Raw genomic sequence first — 23,898 nt, 5'->3', positions numbered from 1 at the left:
CATAATAATAATGCCATGACACCACAGGCTGCTCCCCCTGTATAATATAAAAGTAATGCCATGACACCACAGGCTGCTCCCTCTGTATAATAATAATGCCATGACACCACAGGCTGCTTTCTCTGTATAATATAATAATAGTAATGCCATGACACAAATTATTATACAGGGGGAGCAGCCTGTGGCATCATGGCATTATTATTATTATACAGAGGGAGCAGCCTGTGGTGTCCTGTCTTTTACGCAGGGGTGCAGCCTGTGGTGTCCTGTCTTTTATGCAGGGTTGCAGCCTGTGGTGTCTTGTTCTTTATTTATGCAGGAGAGCAGCCTGTGGTGTCCTGTTCTTTATTTATGCAGGAGAGCAGCCTGTGGTGTCCTGTCTTTTACGCAGGGGTGCAGCCTGTGGTGTCTTGTTCTTTATTTATTTATTTAATTAAAAACCTGCATTTAACAATGCGCTACTTATGGGCCACTTATGCGCTACTTATGGGCCAGTGCTCTTGACTTGCCCCCCAGGCTAAAAGTTGCCAGCCAGCCCCTGACCGTGATGCTCCATTATACATATGCCACACACAGTGATGCCCATTATACATATGCCCCACATCGTGATGCTCCATTATACATATGCCATACACCGTGATGCCCATCATACATATACAATTTTTGCTGCCATCAAGTCGCATATGCCACTTAGCATCTACTCCTATGTTCCGATTCATCACCAGCAGCAAAATCTAATCCTTGGCTTTATATTTAATGACATATTTTGAAGCATGCACCTCTCTTCCACTCAGCCTCGATTTATTATCTCTAACCAGGCAAGTTATTAATAAACCCATTTGTACACGTGCTGCATAAACTTCTGGGTTTTATCCACTGCGGTCACCGTGTCACCCCGCAGTAGCACAGGCCGGGTGACCCCACTGGCGGTCGCAGGGAGGGGGAGAGAAAGGGCAGCGCAGGCCCGGGCACCCGGCTTATTTACCAGATCTGGAACTTGAGCAGCGGGCCGGCAGTGAACTGAATTCGCAACTTCTTGGTGGGCAGCCCGTCACCGTCCGCCGCGGTCCCGGCGGCCAACACACCGCTCACCAGCAGCAACCACGGAGCGACCCGCACCGACATCCCGGCCTCTCACTCGATCTGACTGAGGAGAGAGGCATGCTGCTTTTAAAATTCACATCTCCCGCTGGACCGCTAGCCAATAGGCGCTCGCGGTCCAGCAGCCACCAGTTGATTGGCTGCTGGACCGCAAGCACCCATTGGCTAGCCGTCCAGCGTGAGACGTGAATGTTACCTAGCAGCACATCTCTCCTGGAGTCCGTACGCCGGTAAAAAGCGAGCGGGGGGAGAAGAACAGAGAGCGGGGAGAGCTGGCAGGGAAGCGGGCTGACGGTGCCGGGCGGCCTGGAGCAGGTTCCGGAACGCCGTTTCTGATTATGTCATTTTTAATATGACCTTCAGGAACGGCGTTCCGGACCGTTCCGGCACAAAAATAGCCCTGGCCAAAATTAACATAATGCTAAACAGATTGAGCCAAAATTCACAATATGCTTCATAAACAGGGACATTTTGCTCCAACGGTCGCATTAAAAATTTACACCATAATGCCCATTACATGTTAAGCTACACACCATAATGTCCATTACTTATTATGCCATTAAAATTTATGCTAGATAAGTGTTGCTTGCCTACATGTTCATTGCAAAGGGTTCATTGCTCATTGCCAGGGGTTTCATGCTCGTTGCCATGTGGAATTACATGCTCATTGCCAAGTGGGAATACATGCTCATGGTAACTGGGGGACAGCCACTGACGGGCAGAGGTGACAGCCATTGACAGCTGGGCAGAGAGCGAGAGGCTGCCTGGCAATATTCAGAGCACTGCAGGTCCCGGCTATTTGAAATAATACCCCTTTCACATAAGGAAATGCAGGGACTTACCAAATAATACTGTATGGTCCCAGGATCATGCAGGGACATTCCTGGGTTGACCCCTTTTACACCAGCCTAGTCCCTGCATTTTCTGGTGTGAAGGGGACAGAAAACCACCACACACCTTCAACCGGCTATATTGTTTATCCGGCTATATCTTCGGAACCAACTGACCCATTTACATGAGACCAGTATCATATTGAAGAACTTTTGAGTGGTCTTGAATCTGGTCCCTTGAAACTGGGCCATTTGATTCCAGAGACATCTGCCCTCAGACGACATAAACAGCCATTTAATTACATTTCAGAAGTAAAATAAATAAATACATTATTTTACCCGCAATATCTCCGGAACTAATTGACCCATATGGACCAGGTATCAGATTAAAGGCCCATCAATTTGGGTTTGAATGAGATCAACCACAAGCTTCTGTGATGCCGGGGGGAGAACTGGCATGCAACTCATTCAACTGAGATAGCAGCAGTGGGAGCGATAGTGCGGGGGGCAAAGACAGTGACTGAAGTATAAAAAATGGCCACCTTCCATGGAGGAGGTCTGCTGTGCATGACTCCTATATCTGCAGAGCCCAGGTGGGGTGAGTGCTGTGCATGGGGAAGGCAATTGGGTTATAATAATGTGTGGCATACTGTATGTTTTAGCGGCATTACTTTGTGGCATGATGGGTATATGGATATTATTAATGTGTGGTTTAATGTGTAAAGGGCAATATTGTGTGGCATTATGTGTATAAGGGCATAATTAATTTTTGGCATAATATGTAATATAAATTACTGTGTGACAAAATGTGTATCACTAATTCTGTGTGGTGTTTTGTGTATAAAGGGCAATACTATGCGCTGGAGTGTAAATAAGGAGCCATACAGTTTGATGTAAGTTGAATAAAGTGCAATACAGTGTAGTATAATGGAAATAAGGAGCAATAGGTCAGGGATTGAACCATCCACAGCACTAGGGGGGCACCAACCAAAAATATTCCCAGGGCATCAAATCAGCTCTGCCCTAACCCTTCCCAGCAGCCTAACCCTAACCATCCCCAATTAATACCTAACCCCTATTTTTCATGCTTAACCTCTCCCTCCACCCTTACTCTATCCTTAACTCCTCCGTAGTGCCTAAACCTAACCCCCACCACCCCCTAATCCAAAGTTAGGAGACCCTGGCATACTTATGATGGGGATGCTGTCTATTTGGATTCTGGCATTGGTATCTCCACTGGTGCTAGGATTATGGTGCTGGTGTTGTGGATGCTGGTACAGAGTATGGTCACAGTCTTGCAAATGCTGACATCCTGATCACCGGCTGCTTAACCGCATCCCGCTGGAACATCACCACTGTCAAGTCTTGTTTGATTAAGATCAGAGATGAGCGGTTTGTTTTTACAGAAACAAACACACCTGACCTTGGAGGTTCTGACCCAGTCCCAGTGTGGAATCAATAAGGGCTACCATGTGTAATTGAGTTCCAGCTCAGGATTGTTGTCAGTTCAGAACTTGGAATTAAAAACTAAACTCAAGTTTTGGATTGCATGTAAATAGCTCCAAATGACTGCTGAATTGTGGCTTTGTTTCGCAGTGTACGGTTTCAGCATGCCGCTCTAGTAGGTATCACTGCCATTGAAGCAAATGGAACTGTGGTTGGGCCCATGCGCACAAGGCTTCCCATCACAGTCAATGGCATCTGCACTCTTCGCAGCAAGGATGAGAAAGGAAACGGGTATGCGTCATAGGGTTGACCCAATGCAAGTGGGTCAACCCTATGTTTATGTAAAACATCCATTCGCAGACAGTGTGAATAGTGGCCACCATTCGCAAGGCTGGGTTAGGTTGAATCGCAAGGATGCGAATTTGCTTTTTGTGTACAATGAGAACATCAGAAACCAAAGGTGGGTTTTAACCCTTTGAGTGCCAAGTGAATTAGTCAAAATTGGAGTAAAAAATTGCCAAGCAAATATTTCTATTCACCATAATGACCTGTAATGTTACCTTTCATAGGAAATCAAATCTTTTTTTAGATAACATTTTTTATTTGAATTCATATAACAAATATGAGTGACACTGACATTTTTAGCGGAACTTTTTGCACATTTCTCACAGAGGAAAGCAAAGGGTTAATGATGTCGGATTTTGGAATATTGTACAACATTTCTGAGCTTGTATTTTCGGATAAGGTAGACTCGGCCTATAATATGTTATTCCAGATTTATCCATACTTACTGACGTCCTCGCTGCTCTCTCCAGAAGGGGACTGACCTGTCCTATGGGGTGAGGGTGGAGGCCGTATGGGGGGTTGGTGGCCATGACGCATCAATGCAGCCATGCCCCCGCACTACATAATGCCAATGCCATAATACATGCAGAGGGCGTGGTTAGGATGAGGCAATTCAAAGTGGGAGGCTGGTTCCATGGGAGCAGGGATGTTGAAAGGTTGCCTACTCTTCTGATGTTCCGGTAGGTCTCCTAACATTCAGGAGCATGCCGTTGGATCCGAGAGAACAGGCAAATATTGAGTTATCTGTTATAAAGAAATATGTTTTTAAAATGCACCCCTGGTCTAAATGCTATTACAGGTATTGTATGTAATGCTTTCTCCCTCATTGCCTTCAATGGAGTCGAACACTGAGATCTTTACTTTAGAGAAATAAGGAAGTTCCTCTACTGCCATAAGAAGTAAATTTTAACACGACTGCTTGGAACTTGTATCACTTGCAGCACCTCTGTTTCTGTACAGTACTTTGTGCCCTAGAAAAAACCTTATCTTCCCACCATGGCCTTACCGAGCGGGAGGTGATTTGGGCAGAGTATTACTATTTTTCTTCATAGTATATGTACAATAACTCTAAAATAAAGCACTAAGTTATCCTTGTAATGGAATTCTGTTATCCTCCTGTAACACGCTGCACAGTTATGCAATTGTAAAAAAAAAAAAAAATGGGAGTTTCTGGGCAAAACGAGGAAAGGTTTCAGTGGATCAGTCTGCCTTTCACCGCTTTAACTGCTTCAAAAGACCAGAACAAAGGGCCTAATTCAGATTTGTTAATCGCTGCGCAAATTTTGAACTGTGGCCGATTATCGATAGACTACACATGCTTACAGCCCACAGTGAGTGGCCATCCTGCGGTGGAAGCCTGGTACTTTTTTTGTTCGCTAGCCGTTCCCAAGGTGATTGACAGTAAGTAGGCATCCAGGGGTAGTAATCAGACATTTAATGGGCAGTTTAAAGAAACGCTGGCGTGGCATTATAAATGCAGGAGGGATTAGGGAAAACACAGGTGTATCCAAGCATTTTAGGGGGAGGGTGTGTGACTTTAGCTCTGCCCTTGATCAAGCTGATTACATTGCAACCGCCAAGTAAGTCCAGGCGATCAGTGGTGATAAGTGGGGAAATCATTCAATAGTGAGTAGCTTACGAATAGTTTTGGACATATAGATTCACAGACGTACAAATCTATTAGCACATCTACTCACCATAAATCAACCAGAGCAGCTGTAAAGAGCTCCCTTTCAAAGGCAAGGTGGGAGTGTCATATGCCTGTCAGTCTGGGAAGGGGAGGAGACGTCTATGGCATAAAAAAGCTGTCTGGGGGAGGTCATGATGATGAGCAATGCCAGAAAATCTAGCCAGTGACTAGGGAGTAGAACTACTGTATGTTATTTTACTAGTGGTTACTGGTCTGTGGTCGTCCTACTGAAATAAAACCATAGTGTAGAGTCCAGAGTCAGTGTGTTTTTCCACCACACCACTTATTACAGTACATATATTACAATCGTATTATAAAATGTAAGGTTTGAGTGTAAAATATCCACAAGCGTTTTACACCAAGGCTTTGGTTGCATAACCCAACTGCACATGTCTTATTAGAGAGCAACACTGCGAGTATTGATACCAGCAAATGGATAAGTTTTTGAGTTTTTAAATATTTGAAACTTTATTGGTCTTATTTTTGTCTTTCCCCATCAGATGTTCTCTGGAGTTCATGTGGGGTCTGAAGAGAATAATAAAACATTTGGGTAGAAACATACAAATAACCAGAGCCCAGCTCGATGACTGGATAGCAAATATCTCCATGGCCACGGTGTATTTTCCTTTTGAGCTGGCCGAGGCAGGGATATAGGACATCCAGACACTGAGGAAGGCCACCATGCTGAAAGTGATGAACTTGGCCTCATTGAAGCTATCGGGAAGTGTCCTGGCCAAGAAGGCAACTATGAAACTAATGGTGGCCAAAAGACTAAGATATCCCAGCATGCTCCAGAAGGGTATGGGTGATCCCTCATTACATTGAACAATGATTACTCCTGATTTTATTTCTGTCTTGAGTTCTAGAAAAGGAGGGAATGACATCAGCCATATAATACAGATAGAAGTTTGAATAACTAGACAGAGAATGATGATAAAATAGGATACTCGTGAACTTGTCCATTTCCTCATGTAGCTTCCAGGCTTTGTGGCTTTGAAGGCTATGACAACCATGATGGTTTTGGCCAAGATGCAGGAGATACAAAGGGCAAAAACAATGCCAAAGGCAACTTGGCGTAAAAGACATTTCTGAGGATGGGGGTAGCCAATAAAGACCAAGGAACAAAGGAAACAAAGAGATAATGACACCAGAAGAATGCAACTTAAAGAATAATTATTGGCTCGAACAATAGGTGTGTTCTTATAATGAATAAAAAGTCCAAATATTGCCATGGGAACTAATGATGAGGAGATACTTGTTGCAGTTAACGTGACACCTAAAGGATCTTCATAGGCCAAAAATTCTCTGATCCTTGGAACACAATTGTCTTGCATTGGGTTTGGCCACATATCCCACGAACATTTGGCACAATCTACTGCATCTGGAAAATAGAAAAAAAGTTGTATTCATCAGTTGTTCTTCAAATCTTGATGAAACATCTCTATAATGATGTTCTATCACTCACCTGATTGGTTGGAAATCTCTCCATAGGGGCAAGGGATGCATTGGTAACAACACACAGGTTCCCTTTTTTTGCCCACTTTCCTGAAACCTGGTGGACAGCTGCAACTGCAGACCGAGAGGGGGACCTTGGGGACAAAATTCATAAGAGATATTGTCATTGAATATGTGACACAAAACAGTAGTTTTATTAAACAGGTCTGAAAACTATTTATTTTATTTGCTATTAATTGTGGAGAATCATTTTTGGAGCTATTTATTAATACAATATCACTGGGGTAAGTTATCGGGAACTGAGTGAGTGCACTGTATCAAAAATGTGCACCCTATACAATGATGTACTCTAGATGATTTGCGGTGTACTTCAATGTGTGCACTGGAGTTAAGTAAAAGATCAGTTGCCAGTTTCTATTGCAATGATGATGATGATGACACCAGTAGCACTATGTAACTCTTTGAATATTTTGTTAGTATATTGACTCTTCCAGATGATAATAAATCAATATTTACCTCCAGTATGTTATGTCTATTTAAATTTTCTGATTGGCCAATATGAGTACTGAAGGAATTAATATTTCACTGGATTTATAATGTGACAAAAGATGTCTGACTGATATTTACAGAAATGGGCGTATCGGCCCTGATTTCCAGGAGTGGTGACGCCAATGTGGATGCATAATTGCTGGCCTCCCAAGTCTCCCTGCAACAGCCAGCCTGAATAAGCTGAGGCTTCCTCAGCTGGTCATCTGCATGCAAGGACCTTGGTCGCTGAACTGGGATCACAAATGGAACAAGAAGGTGTGCAGCTTTGCAAATCTGTCTACTGAAGAACAAGGCACTTTAAGTTTTATTTTACACTAATCACCTTATCTAGAAGGCAATGGTAAAAAATATCTAGAAGCTAGAGGTTCAGTTTTGTAGACAGAAAATCAGAATGACCTTGTTGGGGTAATTAGCAGCATGCAATATAAAAGAAAACAAAACAGGTCCGCGAACAATGCCTCACCCCTTTTGCCCCGGTACCCCACTCTACAGAACTAGTGTTGAGGATGAACACATTTCCAGTGCTAACGCTGCTGTCATAACTTCCCACTATGACCTGTTGGAGTCTTCCATCTGGTCTCAGCTGCCAATTCACTATGTCATACACTGCCGGTGGATCTCCGTTCTTATTGAAGTAGAGTTCTCTGCCACTGGTCATCCTCAGATGCACCTTCTTCATGTAGTGTAATAGCTGTGTACAAAGGACAATACTACTGAGGTGATGTGTATACAGTATGTACAGTATGCATATGATATCCCAGCGCTGAGGATGATAGCAGTCAAAAAACCCCACCCTGGCATCGAGATACAGAGAAACTCAACAGGGGCTCTGTAAGTGGCCTCACCCTCCCCCTCTACACCCTAACCATCCCTGCTTCCAGCCTAAACCTCCGCCGCATCCTGATCCCAACACTCCACGCTAGTGCCTAACCCTACCCCCAATCTCCGCTGCCTAAAACTAATCCCCCACCACGCAGCCTAAACTCTTCTTCCAAGTTCCGAAACCTAACCCTCCTTCTACACAACTTAACCCTTACCATCCCACCACCCACATGCTAACCCTAAGTCCCCCAACTAGTGCCTAAACCTATCAACATTACCAGCCCACACAATAGCCCATCCTGTATACTTACTGATCGGCATCCCAGCAGTCCAGATTATGGTGCTGGCATCCTAATTGATGCTGGGATTCTGGAGATGGTCTCCCGGTGGTAGACGGGATGCCAGCTTCAGTATAATGAACTTTGACATCCTAACCCTTGGGATGCTGACCACATCCGTACAGTAGAGAACAAAGAATGAGATATAAACTGAAATACCTATAGCTGTTGAATTCAGACATATCTCCTAAGAGGCAAGTATGTGACCAACAGTTTGAGAAAATACTGATGCGTGTAGTGCTATATGAGGATCGTGGTGGGCATCCAGGTGAGTTGGCCCCCAATTAAAAAATTCTTAATTGTATGGCCCATAATGGTTCTAGCACCATGTAGTGTAGGACCACCAGAGGGCTTGACGTGGTTTGAGGATTACCATATGTTTTCAACCGTCTATAATGGAGATCTCTGCACGATAGGACAATATTGTCCACTTACAAAGATGAGACATATTATTTACATCAATTCACTCTAGTGGGTTTGCTTTTTCTAATTTATTGGAAAATAATATCACTATCATTTTTGCCATTCAATTTTTTTTATTGCGTGTGTGTGGTTTGGAGATTCTCACCTGCCAAGGCTGGAAGGTCCTGATATCAGCGCATGACCCATTAGCAAGTGGCCCGTTTCCTTTCCTGCAGTTGGCCAAATCTTGCAGAGCTTTGCCTATAACACGGACGGCTGTGTAGATGTTATAAGTTACCCTCAAGCCAGAGATATCATTATAACTGTTTTGTAGGCTTTTTAGATTTTCTCCTCCAGAACATTCATGTATTAATGATTGCAAAGAGGTTGTGAAGTTTTTATTGTCTGGGAATTTGCAGCTAAAAACTTCCTCCCAGAATATTTTTATCCATTCACCTCCAACGGGCATAGATGGATGGATGCTGTTGAGGAACTCTCCAAAGCCTGGCATGCTTTCGCTGTGGAGGGCAAAGCCAACAGTTCCAACTAGAAGTCTAGAATACTTGTCTACCGATAAGAAAGGAGAGGTGGCCCAAGCCTCACTGGCTATCCATAGCTTCCCTGTAATATTTTGTCTCAGCATCTCATCTAAAACAAAGACTAAGTCTATATCAGTAGAAAAGATGACCACTGCCACGGCAGATGACTCTTTAATGACCTCAACAACATGCGGGGCATTTCGGTCCTGTCGGCTGGTGATAATATTCTCCGTGAAGGCCACACAAGCCCCTGCTTTTAGAATTTCTCTCTTGATCCTTTGTATGCCTTGTTGTCCATAATCATTATCAAGAGCCACCAATCCTACCCAGGTCCACCCAAAATGCAGCACCAGCTCAGCCAGACCTTGAGACTGGAAGGCATCACTAGGGACTGTTCTAAAGAATGAACGGAACTGTACACGGTCACTGAGATGTGAGCTTGTGGAGAAGTGGCTAATCTGTCATGAGATACAAAACAGTCTTAGAAACATCATCATCAGGAAAAAATACTCATACATGTAAAAAAACATCATATGCACTAACATATTTGCTATCATTAACGCAAAGGACAGCTCTTCCAATAAGAGCTGTCCTCTGTAAAGTGTCATCATTTTTGAGGAAGGCAGCATCGTTGTACTTAAAGCCGCACCTCCACACTTAGTATTAGAGGTTGCATATTGGGCATTGGTGACATGTGGGGTTGGAGTGGGGGGCAGAAGGTTGAAGTGTTGCCTAGGGTGCGGAGAAGCTCACACCGGCCTTGCTTGCACCATGCATAGCTCCATTCTTCTTCCCTGATTGGCTGCTGCACAAAGTATCCCACCTCCCAAAGGGTTAGCTGCCTGCATTGTTTGAAATGGCCATCTATGGTGCAAATCATGGATAGTTCACTGTCAATGCTTTTCTGCCACCAATGTAAAATTATGTTTTTTTTCAAGGGCACAACTATCATAGGTGCAGGGAGTGCACCTGCTATGGGGCCCAGAGCTGAGAGGGGCCACATTCCCTGTGTGTTATACACAAGGGTATAGCTGCCATAAGTGCAGGGAGTACAGCTGTCATGGGGACCAGAGCTGAGAGGGGCCACCTTCTCTGTTACAGTTACAGCACATGTGTTATATACAGGGGCATTGCTGCCATAGGTGCAGGGGGTGGTGCTGCTAAAGGGCCCAGAGTTGAGAGGGGCCACCTTCCCTGTCACAGTTACATGTGTTATATACAGGATGTAGCTACCATAGGTGCAGGGAGTGCAGCTGCTATGAGCACAGAGCTGAGAGGGGCCACCTTCCCTGTCACAGTTACATGTTTTATATACAGGGGTGTAGCTACCATAGGTGCAGGGGGTGCAGCTGCTATGGGGCCCAGAGCTGAGAGGGGCCATCTTCCCTGTCACAGTTACATGTGTTATATACAGGATGTAGCTACCATAGGTGCAGGGAGTGCAGCTGTTATGAGCACAGAGCTGAGAGGGGCCACCTTCCCTGTCACAGTTGCATGTGTTTTATACAGTGGTGTAGCTGCCATAGGTGCAGGGGGTGCAGCTGCTATGGGGCCCAGAGCTGAGAGGGGCCACCTTCCCTGTCACAGTTACATATGTTATATAAAGGGGTGTAGCTACCATAGGTGCAGTGAATGCAGCTGTTATGGGGCCAGATCTGAGAGGGGCCACCTTCCCTGTCACAGTTACATGTGTTATATACAGAGGTGTAGCTACCATAGGTGCAGGGAGTGCAGCTGCTATGGGGCCCAGAGCTGAGAGGGGCCACCTTTCCTGTCACAGTTACATGTGTTATATACAGGGGTGTAGCTACCATAGGTGCAGGGAGTGCAGCTGCTATGGGGCCCAGAGCTGAGAGGGGCCACCTTTCCTGTCACAGTTACATGTGTTATATACAGGGGTGTAGCTACCATAGGTGCAGGGAGTGCAGCTGCTATGGGGCCCAGAGCTGAGAGGGGCCACCTTCCATGTCACAGTTACATGTGTTATATACAGGGTGTAGCTGCCATAGGTGCAGGGAGTGCAGCTGCTATGGGACCCAGAGCTGAGAGGGGCCACCTTCCCTGTAAGTTACATGTGTTATATACAGGGTGTAGCTACCATAGGTGCAGGGGGAGCAGCTGCTATGGGCCCAGAGCTGAGAGGGGCCACCTTCCCTGTCACAGTTACATGTTTTATATACAGGGTGTAGCTACCATAGGTGCAGGGGGTGCAGCTGCTATGGGGCCCAGAGCTGAGAGGGAATTCCATTTATTAAACTTGCAACAAATTTTACAAATATTTACAATATTTACAATATATTATAATAAATAAATAAATTAAAAGTATTTTACATCTCAACACAAATGAAATATTAATACATAAAATATAAATTAATGCAAACCGCAATATACCAAAGGATACATCTGCCTAATAAGCAAAACAATGATAAATAAATATATATATACACATGAACATTAACTTTATGAGCACTTCATCCCAATATTTACATATTTTGCAAAGGAAACTGAGCAAGGTTTATTAGATCTATGCAAAATCTGTTCCATTAAAAAACCCTTATTTCCAAAATCTATAGGATGTGAAAAAATAGAAAGTTCCAGCTAAACCTGGAAAAGGATTTCTGCCACCCACTCAAGGGGGTTTCAGGCGGCCCCACCAATTGAACCACCTGACAGCATCCACCCTTTTCCTGTCTAGATCCATCATCCTCTCCACCTTGTGTAGAATTAAATCCACCACCACTTCACAAGGAAGGATTTTATCCTTTAGGGAAACCTGACACCGTGCCATCCACATGTGATATCTAACTACTGAACTGACTAAATAAATTGTAGACACATTAAATACACCATATCTTCTGAATGCTCCATAAGCCCACTCTGAGTAACTAAGCCCTGAAAGGCACGGGATACCAAAAGCTCTCGTAAACTTTTACATTAAAGGGGTCCATCATCTCCACCTCCCCTAGACATTCCTCCTGTGGACAACAACGATCATTGGCATACCTCCACATCATGTTCCCCTTCACGTAAAGCTTCCCATGAAAAAAAAGCCAAGCAATGTCTCTAAACATCAGCGGTATCCTTTCTGAATTTATGAGAGCCAATCCAGCTGAAGCAACATCAATTGGGCAATCCCTTAGTGACAGCGAAACATGAAAGTGAGTTTGCAAAATCCTCTCCCCCAACTCCTTCCTGGAAAGGTTTTTTTACTTCCCCCACTTCCAGACCCCAACGCTTTGTCACCTTTAAACTCTGGATAACGTAGATAGGAAGATACCCTTTCCAAATTTCAGGATTCTTCACCACCTAACCAAAATTTGAGGAAGGGGGACATCCAGACTTCGAATCCACTTACCCGTCGAGGAGGAGTTTCTAACAATAAACTCCCAAGATTAAGTTTAAAAAAAGTTGTAACAAAAAATATGACAGGGTTGATCATGCCAGCCCCTCCGTCTTTCCTCGACTTGTAAGTAATACCTCTCTTGATGAGATTCATCCTGTTTCCCCAAAATAAAAGCAAAAACAAGGAGTTCAACCTGGCCCATAAAGATTGAGGTAAAAAACACACATACAGTAGCTGACATATAAAAATAATGGGATCAGGTAAGTTTTGCACAAGTCCACCCTTTCCCTGAAAGAGAATTGACACCTCTTCCAGCACTCCACTTTCTTGGCAGCATTCTCCAGACACTTCTCCCAATTTAGAGTGGCATAATCACCATGGTCAAACCAAATACCTAGAATCTTTATCTGAGGACTGGGCCGGGGGTGGCTGTCCGGATGGGAATATTCTTCCCCTTCCTCCCCCATCCAGAAAACGTCACACTTCTCTTGGTTTAACCAAACAAGCTATATAACCAGGCGCAGGAAACCAAATATTTTTCCTTGCTGCCGTCTAGAAGGGATACTTAACCCTTCTTGAAAACAAAAACAATACACACAAGGTAGACAGTGCAAATGGACACACTAAGGGGGTTATTCTGGTTCACTCCTTCTGGCTAATTCCTTCTTAAATGGACAAAACCATGTGCACTGCAGGGGGGCAGATGTAAAATGTACAGAGAGAATTAGATTTAGGTGAGTTATTTTGTTTCTGTGCAGGGTAAATACTGGCTGTTTTTTTTTTACACTGCAATATAGATCTCACTTTGCAGTAAAACCCCACCCAAATCTAATTCTCTCTGCACAAGTAACATCGGTACTTATGTAATATCTGGGCTCCCGTTTTTCTTATGAGACCGCGTCCCCTTGCGGGGCTCGCTGCGCTCGCCACGCTTCGGGCACGGTGGCTCGCTGCGCTCGCCACACTATATAAAATCAATTCCATGCGTAGTTGGATAGTAGGGGTATGAAAAAATGGGGTGCATTTAACATGGGAGCCCAGATAATACATAAGTACCGTAACATCTGCCCCACCTGCAGTGCACATGGGTTTGTCCATTTGAGAAGGAATTTGCCAGAAGGATTGAACCAGAATAACCCCCTAAGTACTCAATTTAGTTAAAAATGAATGTGTGTTTATTATAACAATTTATAATATTTAAGAAAGAGCACCGGCCGGTGAGACCAAAATAAAACAACAATTACATATATAAAAACACTCAAATTGATTGCACAATTAGCCGTTCCTAATCTACAATACTCTGCTGTTTAACTAGACACCAATCACTTAATTTTAGCAGCAATCTATTCATAAATGACCTTTGGTGTAGGTGAGGAAAAAACTGTATAACTCTCAGCTTGGTTAGGCATGCATAGGGTTAATCATCCTTTTACTCAGCAGGGGTTAGTGACAGTTTTTTGGCAAAACAATGTTATTTAGCTGCACTTAATAATAAAGAACAGTTGCAATCTGCGCTTGTTAGCTTCAGAGACACTTTTCAAATTGCATATATTATGCTTTTTCTCAGCCCAGCTTTGAGTTAGTCATTCAACCATGCATATAGGCTTTAAATGTTAGCAAGCTTTGTTAGTCAGACAAATGCAGATAAAGAGTAAAATACTTATGCTCCGTGACTGTAGAGTGCTGTATTTGTAATCCACTTTAGGGGTTTAGATACCCATGCCTCGAGCGGGTTCCCGGCTGCTCTGTAGCTCCAGTTTTACCAGCCTTATCAAGAACTCTCTGCTCCGGCTTCCGGGTCTCCCGATCAGCGGTGACTCATGCACAAGCAAACAGGGACTTGTAGATGACGCGTTTCCCCGCCTAACACGTTGTCAGCGGCTTCATCAGATGACGTAAGTGTGTCCCGTCACTCATATTTAACAGTGCATGCACCGCCCTTGTGGGCGTGTGTCTTTGCTCGCTCGCCAGTTCTCTAGCTTCAATTTAATCCTTTGCACATGCGCATTTAACCAAGCCTCGGTTTCATGTCCGTTTTATATGCCTGGAGCGCAGTATGTGCTCCCCATGTCTTTAAATGAATATATGTTATAAGTGTTTAGTTATGTTTTTCTTTGTATTCTGTATCTTATGTTATATGCATTTTTAGTAAACATATGGTAAAGCAAACCTAATAAGGAAGTAAAGTATGAGATCGAGGCTTGGTTGTCTAAGACATGGGGAGCAGATACTGCGCTCCAGGCATATAAAATGGACATGAGGCTTGGTTAAATGAGCAATGCGCATGTGCAAAGGATTAAATTGAAGCTAGAGAACTGGTGAGCGAGCAAAGACACACGCCCACAAGGGCGGCGCTTGCCCTGTTAAATATGAGAGAGCCAACATCTTTCTATCTGTATTGAGAAGTGCAATGGGGCGCCAGTTCTCAATACGAGATGGGTCCTTCCCCTTGGACAGTAATATGAGGGCAGATATCCTCATAGAAGGAGGGAGGGTTCCCCCATCCAGGCACTCATTATATACTTCTACTAGGCGAGGAATCAAGAGGTCAGCAAATACTTTATAAAACTCAGATGTGAAACCATCTGGGCCTGGGGATTTCTTACAACTCAACTTATCAATCGCCATCTTAACTTCCTCTGCTGTCACTCCTGCCCAAGGTTTCAATTGAGGCATCTGGATTACAAAGTCCAGGCGTCTCCCTTAGAAATGTTTCCATCCTTTCTCTGCTAAGTGCCTGCTCAGACAAAAGATCGGAGTAATAAGATCTAATGACTCCCAAGATGCCTTCCTATTCCTCATGAAGAACACCCTGTTTATCAAAAAGACCCCTAACCTCCTTCATCTTGACTGAACTTCCTCAATTCTGGTAAGGATCAGGCGAGTGGTATTTGCCAAAATCCCTTTCCAAAATCAAAGAATCCAGCCGGTTATACTGATATTCCCTCATCTGAGCCTTCACTCTGGAGATTTCCCACTATCTCCACACTAAGAAATCAAGAAATCTAATTTCCTTCTCAAACTCTGGTAGATATTTCTCTTTATCAAGTTCTTTTTAGCTACCAACCTCTTGAAGAATCTCCGAATCCTTTTTTTAATTTCTTCCCATCACTCAGATCTACTCCATCCAGCCTCCAAAAGTGTTTCCTGAGATTGAAAGAAGTCTCTAAGGCAGTGGTTCCCAAACTGTGTGCCGTGGCTCCCTGGGGTGCCTCAGGACACTTGCAGGGGTGCCACGGGTTGGTGGTCCAGGACCAATTCAAATTATTTATGATCAATTATTTATGGATAAAACCAGTGCTGGTGGCTGTCAATCATAAAATGTGTACAATCAGAAGCAAATAATGCCTTTTACCACATAACTGAACCTAAGAAGCACATACAAACACAATCTACTTAATTTTATATATATTTTTGGGGGCCTAGGGGTACTGTGGACAAATTCTGATACTCTAGGGTGCCGTGATTCGAAAAAGATTGGGAACCCCTGCTCTAAGGGTTTGTCTAACCTTTCCCTCCTTTAGGAGTTCAGAATTCAATTGCCATAGGCCCCGCCCCTTTTGAGTAGCTTCTGAAGCATTCAAAATGACAGAGAGAAAAACGTGATTAGAGAAATCTACTGGCTTTACCTCTGGAGGCAAAGTTTTCGAGGTCTCCTTAACAAAAAAGTGTAACCCGTGAGGTCTGGAGAATGGCAAATGTGCACATCTACCAGACCTGCCTGTCTAACCATGCTAACTAAAAAATTAGAATTATAGCCCAGGGCTGTCTTTGAACCTCCCCTGTCTTTTGGCCTAATATCGGTGTTGAAATCACCACCAAAGACAATCTGCTGAGCTGTAAAAAGGTTTTATCTCACTGAAGAGACATTTCCTTTCCCATTTTGACTGTGGCCCATAGACAGTGCTTTTTTTCAGCAGGCTCCAGCAGGAACTGAGGGCCTTATTCTAGTTCACTCTTTCTGACAAAATCCTTCTTAGATGGACAAAACCATGTGCACTGCAGGGGGGCAGATTTAAAATGTGCAGAGAGAATTAAATTTGGGTGAGTCATTTTGTTTCTGTGCAGGGTAAATACTGGCTGCTTTATTTTTACACTGCAATATAGATCTCACTTTGAAGTAAAACCCCACCCAAATCTAATTCTCTCTGCACAAGTAACACCTGCCCCACCTGCAGTGCACATGGGGCCTTATTTTGGTTCACTCTTTCTGACAAAATCCTTCTTAGATGGACAAAACCATGGGCCTTATTTTGTTTCATTCTTTCTGACAAAATCCTTCTTAGATGGGCAAAACCATGTGCACTGCAGGGGGGCAGGTGTTACTTGTGCAGAGAGAATGATATTTGGGTGGGGTTTTACTTCAAAGTGAGATCTATATTGCAGTGTAAAAATAAAGCAGTCAGTATTTTCCCTGCACAGAAACAAAATTACTCACCCAAATCTAACTCTCTCTGCACATGTTACATCTGCCCCCCTGCAGTGCACATGGTTTTGTCCACTTAAGAAGGATTTTGTCAGAAAGAATGAACCAAAATAAGGCCCCATGTGCACTGCAGGGGGCAGATGTAAAATGTGCAGAGAGAATTAGATTTGGGTGAGTTATTTTGTTTCTGTGCAGGGTAAATACTGACTGCTTTATTTTTACACTGCAATATAGATCTCACTTTGAAGTAAAACCCCACCCAAATCTAATTCTCTCTGCACAAGTAACATCTGCCCCACCTGCAGTGCACATGGTTTTGTCCATCTAAGAAGGATTTTGTCAGAAAGAGTGAACCAAAATAAGGCCCATGGTTTTGTCCATCTAAGAAGGATTTTGTCAGAAAGAGTGAACTAGAATAAGGGGCTCAGTTCCTGCTGGAGCCTGCTGAAAAATAGCACTGCCCATAGATATTAATGAGCCTCAGGTCATGTCCCCTCAGATTGACATCCAAAATCATACACCTACCTGCTTGTAATTCTATAACCCTGTGCACGGTTACCATACCAGTAAAAAGCACTGCCACCCCACTGTACAGCTCGGCCGTAAGAGACCAGTAAGAAGGCCCATGCCTCCACTCCCTGTTCGCCTTGTGGAGGATGTCCAACTTACTAATTCTGGTCTCTTGCAAAAACAAAACATCAATCTCAACTGTATTGAAAAAATCAAAGGCCATAAAACTAGCACGTTCAGAGACTACGGAAGCCACATTAATGGTGGCGCATCGTATGGGATAGGGATCCATGTTTCTTTAGGATATAGAAGCAGGACCCTGCTCATTTTTCCTTTACAAACCTTGCTGAGACCCTCCTAGAGGATCCAGCATTTTTACTAGTCACCTTTTTAGAGGTGACTTTACCCTTCTTAACCACCATTTTTCCAGGGATCTCACTAGGAGGGGAACCTGGTTCTGGCAGTTCACAAGCAGACTTAAGTACCAGGCACTGATCACCCAGTACCTTGTCTTCCATCCCAATACTTGGACCAATTACTGAACCAGATTACACTAAGCTATCACTCTGGGATACAATCACACCCCCCCCCCCACCAATTAAGTCCACATCACTTCAGTCACTTCCCTCCCCCTTACTTTCCACACTTTTTTTAATCAGCTCTGTGCCAACTGGGTCCCAGTCCAGACTCTCCTGGATTTCTTCTTCAGAAACCATTTCAGTAGCCTTTGTCTTTTCAATATTCTTTTTCTTACACTTTTTCACCCGTACCACCCCTACCTTTGATCTTACTACCACTTTCCTTGCTCCCCCATTTCTAACAATTTCCCTTTAATTTTCCTCATCTGAAGTAAAAACATCAAACCTATTACTTAAACTGATTTCTGCCTCCTCTCCTTTTCTCCTTTTCTTACTACTTTCCTTTACTACTTGATAGGAATCTTTTTGATTTAGTACTGCAGAATTTTCCACTACCACAACAGATGTTACTTTCTTATTCTCAGTTTTCTGATTTGCCTCCTGACCTGCCGCTTCCTTACCCATTACCCACTGAAAGGTCTGCATCTGGTCAACTTTCTTTCCCCCAGTTGGCACATTCTCCTCCATATTGTGTTCTGCCCAGGGACATCTACTGTAGGGGTGACCCTCCTCTCCACACAGATTACACATAACATTGTTACATTCCTTGGAAGTATGTCCCACTTTACCACATAAAGCACATTTAGTCACTGTACAGTCGCTACTTAAATGGCGGAAATCCCCACAACGGAAACATGTTCTTGGTTGTCCCTAATAAAAACATTGTATACGATCTCTACCAATATAGGCAGCAGAAGGAATGTGTGCGAAACCCCTGTCTGTATTCCTTAATTTAACCATTGCAGCACATGCTCCTCCCCACACTCCCATGGTAAAGCCAACCTTGGTCAACTCGGATTCCACATCACAAAACCTTGTTAACCAGTATTTTATATCTTGCACAGGAATGGATTCATTTCTCACCAATATATTCACCTTTACCTTATCCTGTTTTGTAACAAGCACTGCTTTATATGCATCATATGGCTTAGATGACCTGCATGCCTGCCATTTCATCCAAAAAGCTTGAAGCCCCTGATATGAAATAAAACTCAGATCAAAATCTGCCGTTTTCACTGGATGGCGTACAGGTCAGTACAGGTGTACAGGTCAGTTGCACGGAACCCCAAACTGAAACTGAAACTTGCAGAAACTCTTCTTTGGAAGGTGCTTCACCTTTCCCCAACCATTTAAATTGAATTAAATTTCTCCCTTTTCCCCACCTGACCTGATCCCACATTTGTTTGGGGAAAACTGGTGCTTACACCTGGTTTACCCTTAACCATGTTTGCATAAGAAATAATACCTGGGACTGGTTGCGTATTGACATTCCCAGGGACATTAGCACATGGTACAGATATTGCATTACCTTCCCCAGTCCCCTTTTTCAGTCTTACTTGTTCCTTTTGCAATAATTGAGCTGCAACTTTAGCTCTCTCTGGAACTAGCATCTGTCCATATACAGTCTCCATGATCTGTTGTTCACCAGGTGACAGTTCATTCTTATCCAGAATTGACATTCCTTGTGCTGTTTGCAGGTGCTGATGTTCTTTACCTGTGGAATAAACAGACTGCACTTCTTGGGCATTAACCCCTGGTTTGCCATCCGGTGCCAGACACCTACCTGCACCTGATGTTGCCTCAGAGGTCCCTGCCTCAGTGCCTTTTTCCGCCCTTGCCGCCAAAAAAAATTTTTGCGCCAGTTACAGTATATCCATTCTTAGCTGGAAGTCAGAACGCTCCACTTCCAGACATTTACATTCAGCTGCTGCACCAGCACTGGGAGGTTCACACAGCATGGGCGTCGGCCCAACAAGCTCAGGAGTAATTACTCCTGCACCTGCCACATCAGTGTCCTGTGCACCCTTCCCCGCCTGCATCACATCTGAAACTTGGGGAGACATCTCCCCAATCTATGCAACCACCGGTACCTCTGCAACAGAATTTTGTCTGTCCGATTGACAGACCTCCAGCTCACTTCCTTACAACCTGCTCCTTGCACAAACAGCTCACTTCTGCAGAGTCTCCGCCTCCAAGAGAATTGGCCCAGCCTCAGGGTTGAGACTGACCAGAAAGCCCAGAGCTGAGAGGGGCCACCTTCCCTGTCACAGTTCCATGTGTTATATACAGGGGCATAGTTGCCATAGGTGAAGGGAGTGCAGCTGCTAAGAGGCCCAGAGCTGAGAGGGGCCACCGTAACGTGCCATAAACATTTTTCACCATTGGTTGGACCTTACAGACTATTGCTACGGGGTCTACAAATATCTAGTTATGCCTTTGCTTTTATCTCCTTCCTTTCCATAGTCTACAATGGAGGCAATGGACATACATTCATTATAATGGGAAACATTGCAGCTTCCCAGCCTATTGCACTTGAGAGAGCACTTCATGCCTATCTCTGAAATAAATATATAAAAAACAGACCATGCATTGCTATGGGAACACAAGGACACTTACCTGTGGATACTTGTACAGCCCCAGGATGTGAGCCAGCTGGATGGTGTATGTAGATATAGAGTGGCCAATCACTGCGGCCAAATGGGCATCTCCCTGGCAGCGATAATTGGGCAGAGGCTGCCCATCTCCAGTCAGCAGTTGCAGTGTCCCTGACAGCGCCCTCTGCAGGACCGTACAGGAATCATAGATCTGGAAACCTAAGGTGACGTTTGGCAGGTAATCTGGGATCTTGTTTATTTCCTGCACTGCAAAATGTATCGCCTGGGCACGCTGGTAGTTCTCAAACCGGAACCTGAGTGGGAAATAGAGAGATCATATTATTATCTGCTCTGATGTGGAAACACTAATATATAGTCAGCCTGCAAAGTCCTTTAACCCAGATGGCTCATAGACATCGGCTGACACCTAAAGGTCGGCAATCACTAGATCTACATTGACAAAACTTTGAAATGACCAGATTTGATCAGTTTTTCTCGATTTTTATTGAATTCTCCTCTCTCCCTGGGCGGGATGCACTAAGCGAAAAATGCAGTAAAAACCCAGTTATCTGGATTTTATGTCATTTTGATATGCAGGAAGACCCGGGTTTTCGTTGCTTGGGGTATCGCCAGCAAAAGCTGGTCTGGAGATAACCCATAGAAGTTTATGGGCTTCTTATCGCTACCCATGCCGCCACACACCGAACCCCACAATGATGCATGCTACCCCCCTCACCTGAGTCCAGAAGCACACTGCTGTTCTACCCGGACCAGTGACCTCCTCCTCCCTAGCCCCTACATCCCCTTCAGGGTGCAGGGAGGAGGAGGCGTAGCTAGCCCCACAAGGGCATCAGCCAGGTAAGGGAGGGAGGGGGACCTTCCAGGGACCTGCTGCCACATCACTGGCATAATGCAAAGGGCAGCTTTTAATGCAAGAGTGGTCCTTTGTAATAATTATCACATATCTTAGTGCATCTGCAATAATTGTCTATGCGGTAGCCTGCGATGTGCGGTGGAGGGAGGCTGCAGATCTTAGTGCATCCCTCCCTCTATCATACTCTCCAACTCTCTACAAACCTTAATATTGGTTCCCAAGTCCCACTTCTTCATCACACCCATCCCACTCTCTTCCTCACTTTGTGTTCCATGCTTGCTGTCTACCCCAACTATTAACCCTTTCACATTGCAAATACCGGGTCTCATCCAGGATATGGACACGGATCCTTCCCGGGAGTGACCCAGCATTTGCAATGTTTGGTGCTCACTTCGACCCGTCTTATTGCCGGGTCGCTGACATCATCTGTGAGGCGGGACGGAGCGGCAGCGTGTCAGACGGGGGCGGGGGGAAGAGGCAGCTCTAAGGCGACACTGCCCTACCCAGGTTACCCGTTCACATTGCTCAGCATCCTAGGTCTGACATGGGATTAACCCTGTTAATATGCAGGGTCGGATTGTCACTTTGCTGGACCCGGGATATTCAACAGCGCCCTTTCACACTGCATGTCAAATCGGCAATAACCCGGGATTGGCCAGGGGTATTTGTGTGGTGTGAAAGGGGTATCCGTCCACCCTGTCTGCCTGCCCCTCCCCTTTAATATGTAAGTTCTCATGAGCTTACTTATACCATCTTTGATGGCACCAAATCCTGTTTTTTCTGTCATACTGATACGTATTCCAGTGTCCTCCTCTTTAAAAAAAATGAAGACACAACACTCCTGTCAGAGGGGTTTATTCACTAAGATGGGATGTTGTACATAGCAACCAATCAGTATCTAGGTCTCATTTATTTAGCCCCTTCTATAAGTTAATAGATATAATCTATTAATACCCATTTCAGACTGCCCTATCAACCCGGGTTATTGCGGTGTTAACCCGGGTTGATCTGCAATCTGAAAGCCCCATTTCCCGGGTCGAGCAACCCAGTATTTGCACCTTGGTCACGACCATGGTTGAACACAGCTCTGACCTGGGTCGGGGTACAGTCTGAACTGGTAACCCGGGTCAAGGTTACCCATTCACACTATGGAGGAGACAGTGCTTGGATACATCATTAGCACCAAGCGCTGCCTCCTCCCCTGCCACCCAATGATGCACCGCCATTCTGCCCCGCCCTCATGTGATGTCAGCAATCTGGTACGGACCCGTGTTCCGAACCCCGGAACGACCCACCATTTTCGGCCTGAAAGAGGTATTAGTAAACCCCAGAGTCTCTTAGTTGTGTCAGGTGTCTTATGCTGCATTGTGTATGGAATAATAAAAAAACTGGAGCTGGTAAATTATAAAATGAAAATAAATCAGACTTGCTTTATAATTATTATTTTTTTGCCCTCAAATATATATGCATAAATAATTTTTCATTGGTTCAAAAACATTTTAATGGAAGAATAAAACATTGCACCAGTAACACAAATACTGCAACAAGCTTCCAATCTAATTTAGTTTTTCTAAGTAATGTAGGATGAAGACATCATATAATTACATACTATACAGTAACTGTGGACCTCCGTCATTGTAGGGGGAACTGATCTCATCTTTCATACAATGACCAAAACCACAAAAGTCTCACGTTTTACAGATGGCGGGGACAGGGGTCTCTCTGTAACTTGGCTTCTGGTACACTTTGTCCACATGAACAGGAACCACCACCCCGATTAATATGTCACCGTCCAGAGACATCCCCGTGAGATCATTGCTGATCAGCCTGCAGCTGCGTTCCGCGCACTCAGAATAATGCAGAATATAAAGTATGAGGAGATGCCACATAGTCTATTTGTAAACTTTCCTGACCGGTTCAACTTCTCACAGGTCATGAATGCACATTATACAGTATGTCCCAGATATGCAACATTTTAACATAAGCCCTGGAAAAAAAAATATTATAAAAGTACGATCATCATTCATCAGAGATGGTTGGATGGTAAAGATGTTTGTAGAAAGTTTCTAGTTTAACTTCTTAGGAAAAGTCTTTGGAAGGACAATAATGTCCAGACTGTGACCCGTCAGACGCGGTGGTACTGTGGCAAAACCTGATAAAAGGGCAGAGAAGTCAAATGATCAGAGTAAGTCTGTTGGTAAATTACAACAAGCAA

General features: G+C 44.3%; 1 protein-coding gene across 1 annotated transcript; it reads right to left on the bottom strand.

The window, feature by feature from the left end:
• Positions 1–5,864: 5,864 nt before the first annotated feature.
• Positions 5,865–23,485, bottom strand: LOC146073347 (extracellular calcium-sensing receptor-like). The gene is made up of 6 exons (XM_083180524.1): positions 23,376–23,485; positions 20,832–21,123; positions 9,609–9,975; positions 7,880–8,109; positions 6,878–7,001; positions 5,865–6,793 (listed from the first exon to the last, which is right to left on the bottom strand). Exons 1-6 carry the CDS (start codon positions 23,483–23,485, stop codon positions 5,865–5,867), a joined length of 2,052 nt encoding a protein of 683 aa, XP_083036650.1.
• Positions 23,486–23,898: the final 413 nt, after the last annotated feature.

The sequence above is a fragment of the Crinia signifera genome, chromosome 4 (genome assembly GCF_055691185.1).
Source record: "Crinia signifera chromosome 4, ASM5569118v1, whole genome shotgun sequence".
NCBI classification, from domain to species: domain Eukaryota; kingdom Metazoa; phylum Chordata; class Amphibia; order Anura; family Myobatrachidae; genus Crinia; species Crinia signifera.
This window is presented reverse-complemented; position numbering and strand designations above follow the sequence as displayed.

Excerpts from the sequence above, each read along its gene's own strand:
- LOC146073347 (XM_083180524.1), bottom strand. The coding sequence starts at position 23,485 with ATGTCTCTGGACGGTGACATATTAATCGGGGTGGTGGTTCCTGTTCAT. Across the intron at positions 9,976-20,831 it reads GGCTGTACAAGTATCCACAG|ATTAGCCACTTCTCCACAAG; the intron begins GTAAGTGTCCTT and ends ATCTCATGACAG. Across the intron at positions 8,110-9,608 it reads AGATGAGATGCTGAGACAAA|AGCTATTACACTACATGAAG; the intron begins ATATTACAGGGA and ends TCCTTTGTACAC.